We start from the raw sequence: 23,793 nt of genomic DNA on the forward strand, positions 1-23,793 counted from the left end.
CGCCCCTTCCGGCGGAAGTGACGTCATCGGGCCCCGCGCTGGGAAGTGGAGCGGAGGGAAAGTGCTGTTCCGCGCGCCCTCTGTCGGGAGAGGCTAAAGGCTCCTAAGCTTTGTTTGCTGCGGTCTGGGCCGGACTGGAACTCAAGGTTCAGGGCGAGGAGGAGCTTCAGGCCGACAGTAGAAGTTCAGAACGTGCAGAAATAAGGACCCGGGTGGGGCACGGGCTCCAGCGGCAGATGCTCCCCAGCGTGCCGGGCAGTGCACGGGAAAACACTCCTGAAGCTAATTAGCGGCTTCTCCACTTTTGAAGTGTTTAAACGAAGGCCAAGGGATATATACTCGTTATCACGTAGCTTGTAGGTGGGGGAATTAGATTAGGTCAAGATCTTTCTGTCTCCCCTGATTGGGTGGGTTTCTCTCCTCCATTAGAATATAGTCACTGCTTAACCACGGACAAAAATTGTAACGGAAAGAGGACAGGATGGTGAAGGATACGCTAATTTATTGCTTGGGTTGTTTGATTTCACGTTCAGACTTTTTATTTGTATGTTCTAGATATCCTCTGTCAGGTGTGTAGCTGGCAAAGTTTTCCTCCCATTCTGTATACTTCATTCAATTAACTGTTTTCTTTGCTGTACAGGGCCTTTAAAAAAACAAAAAACAAAAACAAAAAAACTTCATCCGGTCCCGTTTCATTTGTCGATTGTTGGTATTATTTTCTGAGCAACTAGGGCCCTATTCAGAAAGTCTTTGCCTATTTTCGTTTCAGAGTTTCAAATCTGACGTTCAGGCCTTTGATCCATTTCGAGTTGGTTTTTGTGCAGGGTGAGAGATAAGGATTTCATGTCATTCTTTTACATACGAATGAATATCAAGTTTGCCTGGCACCATGTGTTAAAGAAGATGTGTTTTCTATGATGTGTAATTTTGGCATCTTGTTACAAAGAATCTTTACTTAGCCAAACTCTAGTCTTGACTACTAGATGTTCTAGGCATACTTGTGTGCTTCCTTGTAAAATTCCGTTAGATCCCTCCACTATTGATAGCTGATGGTTCTTTTCATCTTCCTCCATCCCCAGGCTTGTCTGCACTAAGAATTCTCTTAGGATCTAACTACAATCCTCTTCTTATACTACCTCTTAAGAATCACTAAGTTACTAGTAAAATGCTGAATTATTAGTCACACCCAACTCTACTCTTTAAGTATGAAATATTCAGGGTTGAACCCAAACTTGCCCTCAGTACAAAATAATCCCATCCCTGTGTTGCTGACCACTGTAGTGACCCTAATGGTCCTGCTTTAAAAGTATCATTTAAGTTTTTCATTAACAAGGATTAACAACAATTAGTAACTTAGGCTCAGAGGTAAATAATAGAGGGGAAGGGAAATACTTTTTTAAAGTATTAGAGTTGAGAGGCTAAGGTGTAGCTTAGTTGGTAGAATGCTTGCCTGGAATACACACATCCCTAAAATCCCTAGATTCCATCTCCAGCACCATATAAAACTGGGTATATCCTACCTATACATGAGAACTTGCTTCCAGTTATTAGAGCTGAAAAAAAAAAAAAAAAGGCACAGTTCATGGTTAATGAGTTCTGTCCAGAAGCTGTCATCCTATCTATAGAGTACTTGATAGCCCACCAAAGACTAGGGAAAGTTGAGGCAGAAACTGAAGCAAAGGCCAAGGACAACCAGGCTTACTGGCTTACTCAGCCTGCTTTCTTAGACCACTTAGGACCACCTGCCCCAAGGTGGCACCACCCACAGTGGGCTGGGTCCTCCCACATAAATTATTAATCAAGAAAATACCCTTCAGAACTGCCTAGAGGCAATTTTCAATTGAGATTCCTCTTACCCAGATAACTAACTAGCTTGTGTTAAGCTGACAAAACAAACAAACAAAAAAAAAAAAAACAAAGACCAGCCAAGCAGGACGTTTGTCCCAAAAAAAAAAATAAGAGTCAGGGATAGACTAAGATAGACTAAGAGGCCTGAAGTTGACTTTTGGCCTTCATGCTGGCCTCAAACTCACAGAGATCCGCCTGCCTCTGCCTCTGGAATGCTGGGATTAAAGGTGTTCGCCACCACCACCCCACTCATGCGTGACTTTTGAGTACACATACACATTAAAAATTAAAAACTAGAAAGCACAAAGAGTTTGTTTGTTTTACTTATAGGGTTTTATATTTAAATTCCCAATGGTCTAAGCAAATATGTATAAATACAAGTAAAGTTAGCAAACAGCCTCTGTTGCTAAAGAGCTAACTTTGGGTGGCCTGACATCTATTTAAACCAATAGCTTCAGCTAGCTAGGAAGAGGAACACAGCCTACTGATTATGTGAGCCCAGGGAGAAGGATGTAAAGTAGAATGCTAGCAGCAGGTGTGGATTGTTTCTTGCTATACTTAAGGAGACACAGGAGCTGGGTGATGGTGGTGGTGCATGCCTTTAATCCCAGCACTCAGGAGGCAAAGGCAGGTGGATCTTTGTGAGCTGGAGACCAGCACAGTCTACAAAGCTACCACAGAGAAACCCTGTCTCCAAAAATTAAAAAAAAAAAAAAAAAAAAAAGACACTTAGAAAAGAATGGCTTCTTTGCAACAATAACTAAATAGATTTTAAAATCCAAAAATGTAGGGTGTTGCATTGTTACAAAATCAGATTGCATCTAGATCCTAAAAAGAGAAACCTGAGAGATTTGAGTAATGACTGTTACAGCCTATGTCTGTAGGAAAGATATGGTTGAATAGTTCAGGCCTCTTTTCTGGGCTGAGTAAACACCATCAAGTGAGGTATATCTCCATCTCAGAAACCATGACTTTAGTCTTCGTTATTTTTGGATTCTGGCAGAGACCATGGAGAATACCCTTAATGTTCTATCTTTACCATTACTGCTATCAACACCATCATTTTCTTTTTCTTCTCCTCCTCCTTCTCCTTTGCTTTGATTTTTTCTTTTCTTTAAAGTTTTGTTTGTTTGTTTGGTATACAGTGTTCTGCCTGTATGCCAGAAGATGGCACCAGATCTCATTAGAGATGATTGTGAGCCACCCTGTCATTGATGGTAATTGAACTCAGCACCTCTGGAAGAGCAGCCAGTGCTCTTAACCTCTGAGCCATCTCTCCAGCCCGCTTTTTTCTTTTTCTTTCTTTTTTTCTTTTTTTCTTTTTTTTTTTTTTTTTTTTTTTTTTTTTTTTTTTTTTTTTTTTGTGATATAGTCTGACTCCATAGCCAGGCTGGGTTGGAACTCACTAAGTAGCCTAGGCTGGCCTTGAACCCATGCTGTTCTTCCTGTCTCAGCATAGCAAGTGCTTGGACACAGTAGTGAACCACTATGACTGATCCATGCTTACTTCCTGCATAACTTTTCTGTCACCTGTGATAAAACATCAGAAACAAGACAACTAACAGAAGGCATTTATTTGAGCTTCTGGTTCCAGAGGATCAGAGTCCACAATGTTGGGAATAGCATGGCAGCTAGCAGCTGAGAACTCACATCTTGAACTATAAACACAAGACAAAGCAAACTGCAAGTAGGAGAGTCATTTTATTCTTAAAATCCAACCCCCAATGATATACTTTGTCCAAGCCTGACTGCATTGATCTGGACAGGCAGGTCATTCTTCAGTGACAGGGTCCTAAGTGGGAGGTGGCCATTAGATGAGAAGATATAGAAGATAGAAAATCTGGGGTCTGGAGTTCTTACACAAGCTATGTCTTATGCCAAGCAAGCTTATTATAAAGTACAGCATCTTGGGTTGGTGGAGGGCATGGGAGGATGGGGGGGGGAGATGAAACAGGGGTTGATATATAAAACAAGGTTATTTCTAATTTAAATTTAAAGAGAGAGTCTTACATACTGTTTCCCGGGATGAAATGAAACCAAGTCAGCAGATATTGTCACACAAAGGGACGAAGTCAACAGGAAGCTAATCAAACAGTGTTGCACAAGGGGAACACAGGGTATCTCAAGAACATTACAAACCGGGCACACAGTGTCCTTGGACTGACAACCATAGCCATATACTGTGGGAAGAATTGGGTTCAGGAACTGAAGCCACAGATCCCCTCAAGGCCCTGGCCCCAGGCCATTACTGGGTCTGCCAAGCATGTTTTCTGGATCTGTCAAGCATGTTTCTTCTCTGTATATCAGGGCCTTAAGGAAAGCCACAGTCAATCTGGCCCTCAACTGTGACAGAGCACACTTAACCATCCCCCAACAGCACGTTTTAGGGTTTCTATCGCTATGATAAAACACCATGACCAAAAGCAACTCGGAGAAGAAAAGGTTTATTTAATCATATAGCTTGTAGCCCACCATTCAGGGAAGTCAGGCCCAGAATTCAAGGCAGGAACCCGGAGGCAGGAATTGATGCAGAGGCCATGGAGAGGTGCTGCTTATTAGCTTGCTTGGCCTGTTTTCTTACAGCTTCCAGGACCACCAAGCCACAGTGAGCTGGGCCCTCCTACATCAGTCATCAATTAAGAACATGGACCTGAAGAGAATCTAGTGGTGACATTTTCTCAACTGAAGTTCCCCTTTCCCAAAGGACTCTGATTTGTCTCAGCAAGACAGAAAACTGGCCAGCACAATCACCAGCTGGGGACCAATTGTTCAAATGCCCAAGACTGTGTGAGGCATTTCTCATTTGGACCATCACTGGCCTCTCACACACCTGGAGACACCTCGGGAATTTCCACCAGCCAGCAAGGGTTTCTTTTCTTGAAGGTGTTCTCTGGCATGAGGAGTCTGCTGTGCTGCCTGAAGAGCAAAGTAGATGTCTAGAGGATGTTGTGACCATGGCAAGTAGCTGACAGGAAAGAGTATAAAATCTTTATATACCTTGTGCCTCTTGGATGGGATTACTCACAATGGTTCCTAGAGTGTCCTCGGTGAAAGTAAGCCTCAGTCTAGACAGTGGTAACTGACTTGTTAACACATTGTTTGGATGCCTTTCCTCTTCCTGTCTCGTTTTTTAAGCCTATGATCCTTTACTTATCAAAATTAACCATTAGAAAAATCTCATGGTGGTCCACACCTTTAATCCCAGCACTCTGGAGGCAGATGCAGGCAGATCTCTGAGTTCAATGCCAGCCTGATCTACAGAGCAAGTTCCAGGACAGCTGGGGCTATGCAGAGAAACCCTGTTTCAAAAACAAAACAAAACAAAACAAAAACTCTTGTGTAAAAAATATGTCTGATGGCAGAGGGTACAACCAGTTGGTAGCCTAGCAGGCACAAAGCCCAGATTGCATTCAAAGCATCGAATAAACCTCTGTGGTTAGCACACCTGCAAACTGAGCCCTGGTAGAGAAAGGAGGAGCAGAAATTCCGCATCTACCTGGTCCACATAGTGAGTTCAAAAGCAGCCTGGGCTTGTATAAGACCGTGTCTTTTTTGTTGGTGTTTTGTTGGTTTTAAGGGTGTCTAAAGCCGGGTTCTGGTGCAGATGAACAGCCTGAGTTCTGGCTGCAGGCCTGCAGGACCTTCTTACCAGTTCTAGTTCCTGGCCTGACGCAGGTACAGCGTGGGAAGACACTGGTCACAGTGCAGGCAGCTGTGTCAATCTTTTCCCCTCCAGGGACCCTCTGGTGTCTGGGGACAGTGGCTTGTGCAGCTGTACCGAGCCTGCTGGGTCACTGCCTGCCCGGACCTTGGAGGCCGGGACCCTTGACCCGGTCTGGTCTGACGGTGCCAGCTGGCCAAGGCATGTAAGAACACCGAAACCAGGAGGGCTCTTCTGCCGTCTCCTCACCATGATCAACTTTGGCCTGGCCCTTCATTATTACCCCCCCTAACCCCCTAAACTCCAAGTCCCCTTACCCCCTGCACTTAACAGTCTCCACTCTAAAGTTCTGGATCCTGCCCCCATCCCACCCTACCCCCCCCCCCAGAGTATTGTATGTTCCTAAGGAATTATCGTCATTTTTATTGAATGTGCTTTAAGTATACTGAAATGTTGACAGGAAAAAAAAAATACTGTCTTTTTTTGTTTGTTTGTTGCAAGGGGTACCTGAACTAAAATAAAGATCCAAGACATGTGCTCATTTTATATGACTATTCCCAGAGAAATGTGAAAAAGAAAAAGTCTATTTATCCCAGAAAGGGATGACCAAGGAAACGAATGCACCCAAGTTAGCCTGGTAAACTTGGGGTCATTTGCAGAAACACAGTCAACTCAAAGACAGTTATAGTACTGAAAGGCCCACCCCACCATTTCGATGACTCATGAACCCACTGGAGCTTACTGTCCAACTTACAGGCAGCTACACAGAGCCTCTTCCTCCCTAAAAATTGCTGACTGCCTTGGGAGTCTTGTACATTTTCTGAGCCTCCTAAGTTTCATAAAGGTCCTGCATCTTACAGGAGGACTGATTCAATGTAGAGGAAATCACTACACAGCAGCTTCCTTTCAAGGATTGTGCTGAGCTGGAAAGAGGTTGCCATCTGGGGATTCCATTTCTAAGGGGTGCAGATGCCGATAGAAAAGGGAATTGAAAACTCACTTGGTATGCGAACTTGCAGGGACTTTGAATGGTAATAAGCAATATGAATCCACTTTACATCTCAGTCAGTGGTTCTCAACCTCCCTAATGCTGTGACCCTTTAATACAGTTTCTCATGCTGTGGTGAACCCCCCAACCATAAAATTGTTTTCATTGCTACTTCATAACTGTAATTTTGCTACTGTTATAAATCATAATATAACCCACAGGTTGAGAACCACTGATCTAAATGAAGGTCATTTGACTGAATTATGGCCAGGAGAACATATATAGGAACCATGTTCATCATTTCTAGCTCCATGAAATCCTTTTGCACTATCTCCCACATTTTTCCTTATTCTAGATAACACACTGATGCATGTTAAAAATGGAAGAGCTTAGACTAGGTAAGGGCAACTTGTTGCCAAGCCTGATCATCTGAGTTCAATCCCCAGGCCCATATATTGAAGGGAGAGAACCAACTCTTACAAGTTGTCTACACACACACACACACACACACACACACACACACACTTTTTAATGTCATACTTTTGAGTCTAGATTGCTCGATGACTGAAAGAGTTCCACACCATGACTCGCCACCATGGCTACCAGCTGAGCGATACAGTAGTAAGAAGTCAATTGCTCCATTAAACCACTGAAGCTTTGGCAAGTCTTAGGATAGCTGGTGCCAATGTAACCTATTCTGAATTGGTTATTGTTAGGTCTCGGGGAGTACATTTGTTCAGAAATGATAATGTTGGCTTAATTCAAGCTAGACAATAGAAGGATTTCTGGAGATTAGATAAAAGCCAGTACTCCCCAGGAATTTGAGAAACAGGTTCTTTTTAGGATTAGAGTTGGGGTTAGGGTGTAAAATTGTTCCTGGGACAAATGCTCAAGACCACGTGAGCAAAAACATGAACTGTAGAAGCAAGAGCTCTCTCTGACATACTACTCATTGGACCTTGGACACATTACTTAACCCCTCTGCTTCCCTTTCCTCCTGGATGCAAAAACAATACCAAATACTACTTATGAGCTTATCACAAATTAGCATTAGGAAAACACTTATCATTGTACCTGGTACACAGAAACAACACCTGCCCAAAGATCACCCTTGGCACAAAATCTTCAACTGTTTCTTCTTTTCACCCTCCAGATTTTGGTTTGGCGGTTTTTGTTTTTTGTTTTGGAAAGTCTCATGTAGCCAAGGCTGCCTTTGAACTCCTGATTCTCTTGCCTCCCACGTACTGCAATTATAGACATGAGCCATGATGTCCAGTTTTTCTAACCTTCCATCTGATGACTGACAGCTTTGACCACGAGATGACTTTAGCCCTTTAGATGTCCTTCCTTTGCTGTATGAGTTTGTCCCTGGACATGAGACATTTTCAGAGCATGTTCCACTCAGGTCAGCAGGTACTTTGGCCTTCATGGATTTGGGGTGTATTAACTTTAGGTGGATCATTAACTCTAGAATGAACGGTCAAGCCTGGACCTATGTGTTTTTTGCTTACAGACCTGCAGATGAGATTGCTCAACCTACTTTTAGGACATTTATGTGCATTTATTCACTCATGTTTCTTCTTTTAACCCTCCAGATTTTGGTTTGGCGGTTTTTGTTTTTTGTTTTGGAAAGCCTCATGTAGCCTCATGTTTGAGTCCTATATCAGGTATCATAATCAGGTACCATAATCCAATCCAGGATTAGAATATTGAGGGTTTCATCTTCAAAGCAGGGTTAAATCAGGAAAACAGAAAGTTCTAAGCTATACTGAGCCCATATCAACACACTGTCTCCTGCCCCAAAAGAAAACTACAGAAAGGATAACATCCAAAGACAGTCAATAAAGCAAAAATTAATGAAATAACATGAGTGTACAATACAGAAAAATCAACAAAGCCAAATGTTTGCATGTGGGGGGAGTGGCTGTTGCTTTAAAGGTTTATTTTTATTTACATGTATGTGTGTGTGCCTGTTTGAATTGTACCCTATGTGAGTACAGATAAATACCAGTGGAGGACAAAAGATGGCATTGGATTCTCTAGAACAGGAGTTACAGGTATTTGTGAGCTAGGAACCAAATCTGGGTCCTCTGCAAGAATAATAAGTACTCTTATCCACTCACCGAACCATCTCTCCAACCTAGGTTTGTGTGTGGTTTTTAAATGAATGAGCTAGCTGGAACCTTGGCGACACTAATTGAAGAAAAGGAGTAAACAGAAGTTTCCAGTGTCAACAATGGGAAAAGACAGTAAAGACAGTTTCTCATTCAGAATGTCACTTTCCAGGTTTTGTGACACAAGCCTGTGAGCTGAAGTTCTCAGCAGGCAGAGGCAGGAGGGTCATACATTCCAGGCCAGGTGACTTAGTGAGACCCTGTGTTAAAATGAAAAGTGATTTGAACGGGGGTGGGTGGGGATGGGAGTTGGGGAGGTGGGCTAAAGATACATACAGCTCAGTGACAGATTGGGTGCCTAGCAAACACAAGAACCTGGATCCAATCCTCTGCTCACAAAACCAAATGACAGTTAAGGAGAGTATGATGGGTGGCTTTGTTTCAGTAACTTTGAAATGTAGGTGATTTCTTGTGTGTGCATGTGTGCTGTATGCATGTGTGTGTGCATATGTGTAATTGTGTGTTTGTGTGTGTGTGAATGTGGGTGAAGTGACTGTACTTGGGGAGGTCAGCGATCGACACTGGCTGTCTTTCTCAGTAGCTCTCTACGTAATTTCTTTGAGATAGTGTCTCTCACTGAACCAGGGATTGGCTGATTCAGAGATCTCTGTCTCCCCAGCTCTGGAATCACAGTCTCCACTATGCCTGGGTTTTTGTTTTTTGTTTTTTGTTTTGTTTTTTGTTTTTGTTTTTGTTTTGAAGACAGTGTTTCTCTATATAACTCCAGCTCTCTTAGAACTCTGTAGACCAGGCTGACATGTGCCTCTCAAGTGCTGTGATTGAAGGTGTGCACAGCCATGCCCCACCAAAGAGAATTTTGTGTCTTTAAATCTCCATGAGGGTGCTGGGACTCCAACTTGAGTCTTCTGGAAGAGAAGCCAGTGTTCTTACCTCTGGACCACTTCTCCAGGGTTTTAAAGCAGGATGCCAAGAATCTGCACTCAAGCCTGAATGCTTGCACAATAAGCACTTAACTAACTGAACTGTCTCCTCGGTCCTTAGATGAATTTCTTAGAAGATGATATTTGGCTGACACGATGACTTAGCACTGGTTGCCTTGCCAGAGGACTAGGGTTTGAGTCCTAGCATTCACAGAGTGGCTAACAATGACCTCCACAGGTACACACGTGGTACATAGACATACAGACAACCAAAACACTCAAACACACATAAATAATTAAAAGACAATACTTAACCTATACTCAGATTTAAAATATTAGAAAATATGAATATTTCTATAGCTACAAAAATCAATCTGGGTGTGGAGATGCACATCTCTAAGCTTAGCTACTGGAAAGGTTGAGGCAGGAGGATTATCAATGTGAGGCTAGTTTGGGCTTCATAATGAGACTGTGTCTCAAAATAAAAATGAAGGGCAGACAGATTATTCTTTGGCATAACTCTTGATAAACACAGGATGAAGCCCCGTGTTTAATGTCCATACCAGAGAGAAGAGGGGAGGGACAGAGCTTAGTGTGTCATTGAAAAGCTTTCCACAAATAAAGCTCTAAACTCGGATGACATTATTGGTGATGTCTTATGCACATTTAAGAAAAAAAGGAATGCTACTCTTATATAACCTTTTTTCAGATAATCAGAGGGAACATTTTTCAGTTCAAAAGTCATTGTAATGTTAAAGCAAAATATATAAGCATATTAGAATAAAGAGAAATTACAAGATTAATATTCTTTCAAAAAAAAAAAAAAAGATGTGGGCCAGGTGGTGGTGACACACACCTTTAATTCCAGCACTTGGGAGGCAGAGGCAGGCAGATCTTGGTGAGTCTTGGTGAGTTTGAGGCCAGTCTGGTCTACAAAGCTATACAGAGGAACCCTGTCTCAAAAACCAAAATAAATAAATAAATAAACAATAAAAATAAGAAAAGAAAAGATGTGTTTTCATTTTGATTATGTGTATGTCTGTGTGTGGTATCTGTGGAGAGTACCAGATTCCCTGGAGCTGGCAGTTGTGAGCTAGCTACCTCATATGGGTGCTGGGAACCAATCGCTGGTTCACTGGGAGATGCTGAGACAACTCTCCAGACCCAAGTGTGATTGTTCTAAAAAAAAAAAAAAAAAAATAGATACAGAAGAGAACCCTAAGGAAAATTTACCAACTCAACAATATATAGGTAATATTGCACATTATGACAAATGAGGTTTATTGCAGAAATATAATAGTGATTTTATGCTTAAAAATCAATTAACAAGGGACTAGAGAAACTGCTTAGTGATTAAGAGCACTTGTTGCTTTTGCAGATGGCCCAAGTTCTGGTCCTAGTACTCACATGGTGGCTCACAACCAGTTTCAGGAGATCTGACATCCTGGTCTGACTTTCACAGGCATTGGGCACACATGTAAGCAAAGCACTCATATCATATAAAATAAAATAAATCTAAAATTCACTTAGCAGGTTAGAGACATAGTTCAGTGGTGGAATGCTTACCTAGTAAATATGAGATCGTGGATTCAATCTCTATTACAAAACAAACAAACAAAACCAATTAGAACTCAGATGTGGTTAAACATCCCTATATGTCCAGTCCTCAGGACACTGAGGCAGGAGGATCATGAGTTTGAGGCCAAGGTAGTTTATAGCAGGACTCTGTCTGTCTCAAAAAACAAAGAACAAAGCTGACATTCTACTAGATTAGTTTCTCACATTAACAGGAAAGGCAGGGAAATCATATCATTACTTCAGTAAGAACAGAAAAATCCAATCCTAGTCATTTCTTTGTTTTGTTTTGTTTTACCATGTAGGCACCTCAGGATGGAAGAGAGAGCCTCATCGCTAATAACATCTAAATTCTGAAGGGTGATAGACATTTTCCTGTAATAACCTTTCAGCCCTTTACGGCATGACACTAAGCAGGATCTGTTATACTAGGACTTCATCTACTTTCGTACCCAACAATTGTTCTCCTGGCAAAGCGGTCTGAAGAAATGCTTGCCTATTTGCACAAAAAGGCTTGTACCAGACTATTCTAGAACTCCTAACGATTGCAGTTAATCAAGTCTGGGTTGAGACTGGGGGGGGGGAGGGAGGATGCGGGGAAATGGGGAGGATGATAAAATATCTGGAGGTGGTGGCACACGCCTTTAATCTCAGCACATTCAGGAGGCAGAGGCAGGCAGATCTCTATTAGTTCGAGACCAGACTGGTCTACAAAGGGAGTTCCAGGACAGCCAAGGCTACACAGAGAAGCCCTGTCTTGAAAAACAACAATAACAAAAAAGAAAAGAAAAGAGAAAAAAAACAAAACAAAACAAAACACTGGCATTATACAATAAAAGATATAAGAATGTAAATAAAGCACCAAAAAGAAACTTAGATTTAACAAAATAACAGCAAAATCATCAGGTTCAAACTCAATGGGGGGGGGGGACCTGTGGGGTTTGTTTATGTCTTTTATTTATTTAACGATTTGTTTTACTTTTAATTATATGCATACACATATGAATTCCACAGAGACCAGATCCTCTGTAACTGGAGTCCAGGTGTCAGATTCCCTCTGTTGCTGGAGTTACAGGGTAGTTGAGCAATCTGTCATGGATGCTGGGACTGAACTCTCGTCCTCTGGAAGAGCAGACAGAATTCCTAACCACTTGCTCTTAACCACAGTCATCTCTCCAGCCTCTTGTGCTTGCTGAGACAAGGTCTCTATGCGAGGCTGGCCTTCAAAGCGTGGACTCCTAACCCTGCTGCCTCCACCTCACAAATGCTGGGACTTCGGGCATGTGCTCTCACATCAGGCTCTGTTTTGGGTTTTGTTTTCAGATCCTAGTAACACATATAAAATGAAATTTAAAATGTTGTTTCTAGCATCACTATCTGTAAGAATTGGAACTGGATACTACAATCTCCAGGGCAAGAGGGTAAAGTGTTCTCGGATCGTAGAGGGTGGAACAATATGGCACACAGAGAAGAGCTGTGGGGCAATGACAAACCTCAGTGCATGGGATTCACACCTGCTTAACCTTGAATGAAAGAAAGCCAGGCTTTGCGTTGCATGGTTTCATCTCTATGGAGCGCAGAAATGAGCAGACTTTAGTTTCTGTTACAAGTTTAGGTAGGAGCTACCAAAACGGGCGATGCTCTGCAGGGGATTAGTCCTCCTAATGTGGGACTGGCTCTGCCGGAGTCTTCCCAGTAATAACTAACTATGCTGTGCTTATAGGATTCGTTGCGCACCTACTATATTTTAATTCAAAGTTGTTGGGTTTTGTTGTTTTTTTTTTTTTTTTTTTTTTTTTTTGGTGTTTTGAGACAAGGGTTTTTCTGTGTAACAGCAGCTCTGGCTGTCCTGGAACTCACTCTGTAGACCAGGCTGGCCTCAAATTTACAGAGATCCGCCTGCTTCTGCCTCCCTAGAGCTGGGATTAAAGGCGTGCACCACCAATGCCCAGCTAATTCAAAGTTTTATGTAAAATCAGATTTTTCCGAGGTGGAGGTCACAGCCTTGCAGATAGGGCTGTTACTTCGAGGGGGAGAAACTCTGTGAAAACCTACCCAACTGGACAGCGCTACCGGTGTTTGTGGTGGGAAAGTGTGTGTGTGGGGGACTACTCACTGTATCACACAAAGCACAGCACCAATAGCTGTAGGAGAACCTCTGCTTGATCAACCTAGAGTCCTTAGGGAGAAGTGAGAATTCCCGAAAGAAAATATGTATTAAGGTCGCATATATGTGCACATCGTCTTTCGCTGAGAAGCACCCTTGAGGAGCACCGTTTTCACCCAGAGACCCAGGCTAGCGGTCCCCAGCAGTCCGGGCTTCTGCTTGGCCAGATAAGGAAGGGATGGAGGGTGTGGCGGTGGCGATCAGCCCATCAGCCGGGACTGGGGCTGAAGAACCTTTCAGAGCACTCAGGCAGACCTTCTGCCTGCTGGGTAAAGTGCACCTAGGCTTGGGGCGTGCTGATACAGCTGACAATGAGGCTGGTTGTTTGCGCCCTGCTATGCGCTGGGACTCTGGGTGAGTGTGCTGAGAGTCAGGCAAGGGTGTCTGTCCTCCTGGGTTCTCTGAGGGAGGGGATCAGGTGTCATTGGCTGGCCAGCCACCCCGGGGACCCTGTACTGTGGTTGGACAGACTACGATCTTAGAGAAGAGTAATTATTCTGGATTGAAATCCATCTGCCACATACTGCTGTGCAATCCCGGGTCTGTCCTTTGCCCTGTGTAAAACGTGTGTTTACTGTTTCAGCAGGAAAAGGCACCAAAAGGCACCAATACCATGACTGGTAATATAAGATCCCCAGGACCCATATGGTAGGAGGGAATCAACTCCTGGAAACTGCCCTCTGACCTCCACACTTAGCATCCACACAATATTTTTTTTCCCCCTTCAGTTTTGTTAGTTTTTGAAACAAGGTCTCACTTTGTAGCTTTTTGTTTTCTAAATAGGGTTTCACTGGAACTTTTATAGACTGGGGTGGCCTTGAGATCCACCTGCCTCTGCCTCCTCTGCTGGGATTAAAGTGTCTGCCTCCTCTGCTGGTGCTCACTTTGTAGTTTTGACTGGCCTGGAACTCATTATGTAGACTGGGATGGCCTTGGATTTGAAGCCATCTTCCTGCCTCTGACTCTCCAGTGCTGGGATTACAGGCGTGCACTAGCTCGCTCAGCTATATATCCAACCTGCTATAAATGCCCTTCTTAAGTACCGGAGGTATGGTTTGTGGCAGAGAACTTGCCTGGCATGTGCAAAGTCCTTGGTTTGAGCCCCAGCACAGGAGAAAATGGGGGACAATGACAAGATTTTTGAGTAGTTGTTCCATTTTACAATTCTACCAGAGAAATCAGGGTATTCCTCCTCCCTAACAATGGGTCCATTTTTTACAATTAGATCTTTTTATTTGTTGTTTTGTTTGAGAGACAAGGCCTTCTTTTGTAGCCAGTGCAATCTGGCCACAAACTTAACGTTCTTCCTGCCTCAGTCTGTCCAGTGTTGGGATTACAATTGTGTATACACAATGGCTACAGCTAGCCATTCTAATAGGTAATTATGTAAAGAAATGTACTATGATCTCAAAGTGCATTTCCCTGGTGATAAATAATGTCAAGTATCTTTTATTAGCCAGTTTGTATCTCTCTCTCTCTCTCTCTCTCTCTCTCTCTCTCTCTCTTGAAAGCCTCACTAAGCTGTTCTCTAATTCTTGCCTTGGCCTCCTGAATGCCAGCATCACAGGTATGTGCCACGGTGGCTTGTGTGTCTTCTTTATGAAGAATCAGTTTAAATCTCCCCCCCCCCCCGTTGTTTGTCTTTAAATGGGGTCTTATTCTATAGCTCCGGCTGGCTTCTATTTTCCTATTTTTTAAAATGTAAACTTTGGAAAAAGGTCTTTCACTAAGAACCTGCACAAAAGTCCATGCCCAGTACAGCTCTTTTACCTGTGTTTGTCAGTATGTGCACCAGTTGTGTGTAGGGCCCCTGGAGGCCAGACCTTCTAGAACAGTCAGCTGCCCAATACGGATGCTGGGAACCCAACACTAGTTCTGAAAGAGCAACAAGTTCTTTTAACTGCTAAGCCACCTTTCCAGTCACATCAGCTAGTTCTCTTTTACAACCCATACCTGTCTGCCTAGGGATGATGCCACCCACTGTGGACTGAACCCTCCCATATTAGTCATGGGTCAAGACAATCTCTCACAGGCTTGCCCCAATCTAATCTGGGCAATTCTTCAACTCGGGGTCTCTCTTCCCAAGTTGTATCAATGGGAAACTAGCCAGCACTTCAGAAGAGAACTGAGTACCTACTGAGTGATCAGCGTTGATCTCTTTCTCCCCTTAGCTCATGGAAACCAGCAATTTGCTTTCTCTAGAAAAGAATTTTACTTTTGAGACAGGCTCTCCTGTAGTCTAGGCTTGCTGAAAATGACTTTCGACTACCGATCTCTCTGTAACTGCCCTAAGAGATTGTATTATACACATACACCGCCATGTCCAGTTTCTGTGGTGCTAGAGATCAAACCCAAGGCTTCTTGCATGCCATGTATGCATTCTACCAACTTAACTACATTCTGTCTTGGTTTTAGTTTAGTCATTTTTTTTTAGCTGTTTATTTAGTTTTATTTGACATATATGGATGTTTTGCTTGCATGTGCATCTGTGGATCATGTGTGTGCCTGGAGCCTTGGGGAGGTTAGAAAGGGGTGTCAGATCTCCTGGAACTAGAGTGTCTTAGGGTTTCGTTGCTATGAAGACACACCATGACCACACAACTCTCACAGAAAACATTTCTCTGGGAAGGCTTACAGGTCAGAGGTTTAGTCCATTGTCCTCACGGCAGGAAGCAAGGCGGCATGCAGGCAGATATGGTACTGGAGAAAGAACTGAGTGCTTACATCTGGACCTGCAGGCAACAGGAAGTGGTCTGAGACACTGGACATGACTTGAGCATATATGAGACCTCAAAACCCACTTTTACAGTGACACACTTCCTCCAACAAGGCCACAAAAACTTCAATAAAGACACATCTTTTAATAATGCCACTCCCTATGAGCTTATGGGTACCACTTACATTCAAAGTACCACATGGAGTTACAGACCATAGTGAGCCACCATGTGGGTGCTGGGAACCAAACTTGAGTCCTCTGCAAGAGCAGAAAGTTCTCTTAACCTCCGAGCCTTCTCTCCAGCCCCTTAGCTTTTTAAAAAAAATTTAATTGTTTTGTTTTTGAGCCTCTAGGGAACTGGAATTACAGGCATAAGCCATCACACCAATGTGTTTTTAGTCTCTACTGACTTACCTCATTTAGATATTTTACATAAATGCAATCATATTGCCAGTAGCCCTTTGCTGGGGTTCTTTCTCTTGCTGTTTTGAGACTCAACCCTAACCCTAACCCTAACCTAGTTCAGGCTTTAGAACATGACAGCACTGTGACAGTTACCTATCCACTCTCCCTTTGATACACACTTCCATGCTTTTCTGTTTAGTGACTGAAAATAATAGAGTTGCTGTGAACATCTGTGTGCATATATTTTTTGAGTCCCTGTTGTCAAGTTTTAAATATATATTTAGGAGTGGAATTTCTGTGTTCTATTGGTAATGCCATGGCTATCTTTTTAACAATTTTAACTCCCCCTCCTCCCTTTTACACATAAAGGAAAGGAGAGACTCAGAAAAATGGGCCCTGAGAATTCCCAGGAAGAAAGCAGCCAGTTTAGTTTGTGGATGACACTTGGTCCTATTTTTTTTTTAGCATTACAATATTTATATTTAATTGCACACACACACACACGTACACACACACACACACACACACACTCATTAGGGGAGTTATGCATAAGAGTGCAGTACCCACAACAGAGGCCAGAATCCAGATCACTTAGAGCTGGAGTTATAGGCGGTTGTAAGCTGTCTGCTTTGGTGCTGGGAACCAAATTGGAGTTCTCTCTGGAAGGGCTGGATGTAGACTTAAGCGCTGCACCATCTCTCTGAGCCATTGGTCCAGCCCCCTTAGTCAGCTCCTCATTTTGTGTTTGATCCCTTCTGCCAGCAGAGGAAGGTAAGTGCCATGGTCCCTGACACCTCTAGTGTCTCTCTCTTAGGGCTGTGCCTGGCTGTTCCTGAGAGGACTGTAAGATGGTGTGTTGTGTCAGATCAAGAGGCCATCAAGTGTTCCAGTTTCAGTGACAATGTGAAGAAAGTCCTTCCTGCGGATGGCCCATCTGTTAGCTGTGTGATGAAAACCTCATACCCTGAGTGCCTCAAGGACATCTCAGTAAGTTGCTGCTGCCTGAAAGAGAGCTGAAGAAACTGTGTTTTTGTTTGTTTTGTTTTCTATGCTTTTCATTACAGGGGAGACTACAGCTGTTTAGTGCTCACCTCACCCGTAGCAAAAGTCACAATCTTAATCGAACAACTAATACAGTGTTCAAGTTTAGGAATATATATATATATATATGTACATATGAGTGTGTGCATATATATATATGTATATGACACAAACACACACACATATATAATATATATGACACAGCAAAACCTGATATATCAAGAGAATCTATATAAACTCAAAAATAAAAAAGACTGCTCTATATAGAACTGGCTGGCCTGGAACTCACAGAGTTCCTGTTCCTGACTACTGAGTGCTGAAACTAAGGAGTGAATCACCATAGCTGGTGGGAGTTTCATTTTTAAGTACGTGAAGCTGGTTTTTTAAAATCATGAAATTTGCCTTTGTGTATGTAGGTACATGTGTGTATGTGTGCACATGCCTACACATGTGTATGTGTATGTGTGTGTGTGAGAGAGAGAGACAGATAATGGGAGAATAGAGATGGATTTGTTATAGCCATTTGTCCTTATGCCATTGCAGAGCAGGATAAACTATCTAAGACTTGTCTTTTTGCATCTGGTATTGGAACTCAAAGAGGAAGGACTTGGGAAGTGGACAAAAGCCATTATGAATTGGAGCCCTTAGGGATGGTTGGAGCTCATATCTAGTCCATTCGTATTGCTTTCCATCTTCTTCCTTCCTTTTTTGAAATACGTATTTATTTTATTTTATGAGTGTTTTGCCTGCATGTATGTTGTATGTCTGCATACCATGTGTATGCCTGGTGCCCACAAAGGTCAGGAGAGGGTGTTGGATCCCCTTGACCTGGAGTTATGGGTAGTTGTGAACCACTGTTGGGTGCTTAGAACCTGGGTCCTCTATAGGAGCAACAAGTAGACATAACCACTGAGACATCCCACAGCCCCTGACTCCAGCCTTGATGCTGATGCTGTGACAGTGGTTCACAGGCTTAACAACCTTTTTCTTTAACCTTTAATATTAGGTATGACTTTTTTTGAGTTATTTTGAGTTGGTGTCTGATACATGCCTTCAGTAATGTCCTAAGTTATGCACACAAATATACATGTACATACAATCATATGAATACACATTATGAAATAGTTATAATATGGAATTTGTTAAGTCAAACAACTACAGATCAAAAACTGATTTTCAAAATTATGTCTGTATTTAACAATTACAAACTCTTTTAATTTTCATTCTATGAAGAGCACAGTGTGACAACTGTTTACAGAGCTTCTTCTACCTTGGGTTAGTTTTACATGTGGTCTAGAGACAGTTTAAAGTATATGAGAGGATCTGCACGGGTGTGTGCAATGTCATTCCATTTCCTGTCGGGGACTTTGCAGGAGAGTCAAGAGAAATATCTCTCAGATGCTGAGGGATGACTGTGTTACCTGGGTTCTGAAAAGCCCAGATTCCTTTAAAAGTCAGTTTATAAATTGAGTCTGGTGGCACAGGCCTGAAATGCAGTTAATGGGGTGCCTGAGACAGGAGATTGCAAGTCTGAGGATTGCCTGGGCTATGGATTCAGTTCAAGTCCAATGTGGGCAACTTAGTTAACCCCTGTCTCAAACACTTAAAAAGTAAAAAGAGGGTTGGAAACACAACTAAGGGATAGAGTACCTGCCGAGATGTACAAGGTCCTGAGTTCATTCCCCAATGCTGGAAAAGCAATGTCTATCACTAAGGAATAGAAGGAATGGTTTGCGTGTGGGTAGGAAATGACTCAACTTCATCTTAGCTATGAAGTTGCTGCTTCCTGCAGGGAGGAAGCTGACATCTCTGAGATCATGAGTTCTCATGGTTGGATGCATTCTGCAGGTCTCTTACTCAGTAAACACATGCGGACGCCTGCCCTGCTAGGTGACCATGCGTGTGCTGAGATCACCCAGGGAACAAAGCACACAGGTGTTCCCACATTCACAGACCTTGCATTCCAAGGGTAAGGCTAGTGAACCAAGTGCCAGTTGGCTAAGGGCTGAGGAGGAAAACAAACAGCATGCACACACAGTAGCCTTTTCTTGCAGCCTTCACCAGCCTCATGAAGTAGACAGGGATGAGGGGAAAGAGGCCTGAGGTATGGAAGACTCTATGGAGATGTAGTCTCTGGCGGGACACTAGGAGAGTCTTCCCCCAGGGGTGATGAGTTTCATTCATGCCTGGTCTCCTTTCTTTCAGGCCAATAAAGTAGATGCTGTGACCATTGATGGAGCTTTGATGGCTGAGGCTGGCCTGCCCCACCACAACCTGAAGCCTGTCATGGCAGAATACTATGGATCAAAAGATGGTGTGTTCTTCCCTGGGGGCCGGTATCATTGGTGTGACATGATGGCCATTGGGGTTGGTAGGGACTTTGCCTACTGTGTCAGTTACTTTTCTTGTTGCGGTGACAGAGTGCCTGGCAAAAGAAACTTACAAAAGAAAAGATTTATTTTGGCTCACATTTGGAAAAGACAGTCCACCACAGTGGGGAGGGCATGGCAGAAGGAGCAGGAGGCAGCTGGTCCCACCACGCCTACAGCCAGGAAGCAGCGAGGAGGCTAGTGAAAGAGACTGGAGCTCAGCCCACTTTCTCCTCATTTTTATTCATCCAAGGACCCAGGCCATGGGATGATGCCACCCGCATTCAAGGGATGGGTCTTCCCTTCTCAGTTAAGCCTCTCTGAAAACTCCCAAAGGCACTCAGAGGTGTGTCTCCTAGGTGATTGCAGTCTAGCCAAGTTGATGGTGAAAATTAATCATCACACTAACGTTCTAGGGGACCAAGTCTCTGGAGCTCTTTGGATTGACTGTGTTGCTCACTGGCCCACAGGGGTTGGGGTATTTCTCCATAGGAAGCTGTGGATTTTGTGAATCCTGGTGGAAATGTCCTTGGATCTGTAATCTGTGGGGTGATCACACCCTGAGAGGGGTGTTATCCAGAACCTGTCACCCAACACTAAGGCTATGCCGATGAGAGATCAGTTCTGAGGACAAACAAGTCTAGCTTAACAAGACAATGCCATGGACTAGTATTTGTTTCCCACCACCATCCCATGGCCAACCGAGAACCATGGTTTACTGTCTCTGTCCAGCTTCAGCAGAAGGGATCATTATGCATTTGAAAGACATCATGCATTGGAAAGTCAAAAAGGTGTTACTGGCATCTGCACCTGCTATAAAATCAACCTTACCAGTCTAGATTGTAAGTCAGGGTAGCATTTGGAATATTAATTTATTTCCTTGAAAGGGGTCAGTTCTCGCCTCCTGTCAGATAAAGCAGATAAAGGCATTTTCCATTTCTTTTTCTTTTTTGCCCTTCTTGCTAGGGGCTGGTGACCGGTGGGGTTGAGGAGGAACAGGATCCTCTGCAATTCCTCATTGCAAATGCCTTGGAAGGTTAGTTGTAATGATGCATTTCCTTTAGGCTCCTCTTTCTCTCTGCTCCACTGCAGATCCGCAAACCCATTATTATGCTGTGGCCCTGGTGAAGAAGGGCACAGGCTTCCAGCTGAACCAGCTCCGGGGCAAGAAGTCCTGCCACTCGGGCCTGGGCTGGTCTGCTGGGTGGTACATTCCCCTCAGCACACTGCTTCCTTCTGGCTCTCTGGAGACGGGTGAGACTGCTGGGGCTGGGTGCCCTTGAGTGGGGCTCCTGTGCTAGGTGGTCTAAGTGGATTATGTTGGGGTTATACAATATATCCGTCATTTGTTCTGTTACTGTGGAAACTACTCAGCAAAAGCAACCTCAGGAAGGAAGGACTTTATGGGCGAGTAGCCTGAGTGTACACCCAGGAGTCATGACAGCATCCCATCACCGGTGACACTCATGTTCAGGGTAGATGTTCCCTCTTTAGTTAAGCTTTTCTGGAAACACTTAGATAATACCCAGATGTGTGTGTCCATGGTGATTCCAATTCCAGTTGAGTTGATAATGCATGTTATCCTCCACTCAGTCACTGACACACTCGTGGTTTATGTTCTTGGGGATGGAGTTAGAGTGTGTATCAGCAGCCCACAGGGTTGGCTGAGGCTTCTTTCTCTCAGTAGAGGTGCTTCTGTTTCTCTGTTTCTCTGTCAGTTTCCCCTTCCCAGGAACCACAGCAGTTTGTCTTGGCAAGGGTGTCCTTGAAAGGCTATAAGGAAGGCCACCTCCCCCTAAACCTCCAAGGAAGGTTCTCTAGGGCTCCCAGAAACATTACTAGCCCTTCAGGCTGCCATGCATTAATGCAAGTGCTTGGGATGTGGGCAGGGGCAGGGGCAGGTTGACTGGACTAATAGTAGGACATCCCTGGGTGTTCCAGGGTTCTTGAGCAGTTAGGATGAGCCACTGTGAGCCCAGACCTTTTGGTCCTTGAAGATGATGATCAGATCCTGAACTCTGCAAAGGCATGCCTTTTTTTTCTTTTGTGTGTGTGTGTGTGTGTGTGTGTGTGTGTGAACCTTTGTAGCACTCATGTTTTAACAGGGACAGGGACAAGCATCTGCATGGGTCTGATAAAGGGCTACAGCCTCAGCCTCAGCTCTGGCTGTGTTTTGACCTTTCTAGAGTATTTATTTGCCTTGGTGACAGATGCCACTGGACATCTGTCTGGGAGGCTAGGCAGTGGCTGCTGGTTTGCTCCTCTGCTGATCAACCGATTCTTCCCCCAAAACAGGGATCCCATGAGCCACCACAGCCTCCTCATACAGAAGGGTTGGAAGTGGGGTGGGCTCATGTCTGAGGCACGGAAGAGCTACTGCATGGTGTCTGACCTGCAAGGGTTCCTGCCTTCTTAGTGTTCTGCCTACAGGGTGTTGGTAATTTTTTCCCCTTTATTTCATATACATTGGTTTGCCTGTGTGAGGGTGTTGGATTCCTTGGAACTGGAGTTATAGACGGTTGTGAGCTGCCATGTGGGTGCTGAGAATTGAACCCAGAGCCTCTGGAAGAGCAAGCAGTGCTTTTCATCACTGAGCCGTTTCTCCAGCCCCAGGATGATGGCACTGGTGCATGGCACTGGTCGCATCTTATTTCCATGTGGGTCAACAGTTCTCCCCCTCTGCAGCAGACAAGCTGGGGAACATTTTCCTAGGCTTCATTCCTGAGCCCATGTAAGCCCTGGGCCATCCATCCATCCACCCACGGCAGACTCCCTGCACATACTCACTTCTTGGGAGCAGCCCTGGGAGAGGTCCACAGACTTAGGCTGTCCCGCAGGACACTCCCGTACTATTTGATGACTTTAGCCCACTCACACCCTGTGCCCCATGTCTCTTGTGTTGAGCAGCAGCAGCCACATTCTTCTCCAGCAGCTGTGTCCCCTGTGCGGATGGAAAGACATTTCCCAGCCTGTGCCAACTGTGCGCGGGGAAGGGGACGGACAAGTGTGCCTGCTCCTCCAGTGAACCGTACTTTGGCTACTCTGGAGCCCTCAAGTGAGTGAGAACCCCTGGCTCTGAAACTGCGCCTTCTATCAGCTATCGTTCTCAGAACTGTGACTGACTACCTGACAAGGAGCAACTTACCAGAGAGGGTTTGTTTTGGTCCACAGCTTGAGAGGATACTGGCCATCATGATGGGGAAGGCGCGACAGCAGGAGCATGAGATAGATGGGTGAACTGAGCAGGGGATGCTGGTACCTGGCTCACTTCCTCCTTCTCATTCATTGTTAGGCTCCAGCCCATAGCACAGTACCACCCACATTAGGGTGGACCTTCCCACCTTAATTAACCTAGAAACTCCCTCACAGAGATGACTTATATTATATGATCCAGCCTAGTTGATAATATCAATCATCACAGAGAAATAAAGGTACAGGATTGAATAGGACATTTCCCTGGCACCCAGATGGCATGACCGTCAAGGTCCTGAGTCCCTCCCATGGCCTACTCCTGCTCCTAACCATCCCGAGGAACAATACTCTTTGTGGGAGACCTCACTGTCTCCTCAAAACTGGGGCCACAGCACGCTATTCTTCATGATAAGAAGTGTGGGAGAGGAGACAGACTCATCTCTGGGGACTGGGATTTGCAGACACAGGCCTTGGAACCTCCCTGCTTGCCAACTTTGGTACTTTGCCCATGTCTTCCCATGCTCTGTAAGAGGAGAAGATGACTGCTTAAGTCAGAGCAGGACTAGCTGGGTTTTGAGGCTGATAACCTTTAAAAGTAAAAATCAAAGCTGTTGCTTGGGGCTGCTCTCTGAGAGGAAGGAGTTCAACATCCTTCTTTAGAACCGCCCTCGATGCTGGTTTCCAAGCCCCCTGCCTGCTTCAGGTCTCAGCTTGGCTGTGATGTTTTAAAGGCCTCAGATAAGGCCATTGGCTCTCTGAAGGCAGATGGATGCCTG

The 23,793-nt window shown here is 44.2% G+C and overlaps 1 protein-coding gene across 1 annotated transcript in view; it reads left to right on the forward strand.

Moving 5' to 3' along the window:
* Nucleotides 1-13,578: 13,578 nt before the first annotated feature.
* Nucleotides 13,579-23,793, forward strand: part of LOC127237708 (inhibitor of carbonic anhydrase) — a 36,789-nt gene continuing 26,574 nt past the window's right edge. Inside the window, exons 1-5 of the mRNA XM_051206087.1 lie at nucleotides 13,579-13,648; nucleotides 17,230-17,402; nucleotides 19,662-19,770; nucleotides 20,918-21,079; nucleotides 22,733-22,880. Of these exons, the coding sequence (XP_051062044.1) occupies nucleotides 13,606-13,648; nucleotides 17,230-17,402; nucleotides 19,662-19,770; nucleotides 20,918-21,079; nucleotides 22,733-22,880 (635 nt within the window). The 5' untranslated portion in view covers nucleotides 13,579-13,605. The remainder of the gene's footprint in view (nucleotides 13,649-17,229; nucleotides 17,403-19,661; nucleotides 19,771-20,917; nucleotides 21,080-22,732; nucleotides 22,881-23,793) is intronic.

This window comes from Phodopus roborovskii, unplaced genomic scaffold (genome assembly GCF_943737965.1).
Source record: "Phodopus roborovskii unplaced genomic scaffold, PHOROB, whole genome shotgun sequence".
Taxonomy (NCBI): domain Eukaryota; kingdom Metazoa; phylum Chordata; class Mammalia; order Rodentia; family Cricetidae; genus Phodopus; species Phodopus roborovskii.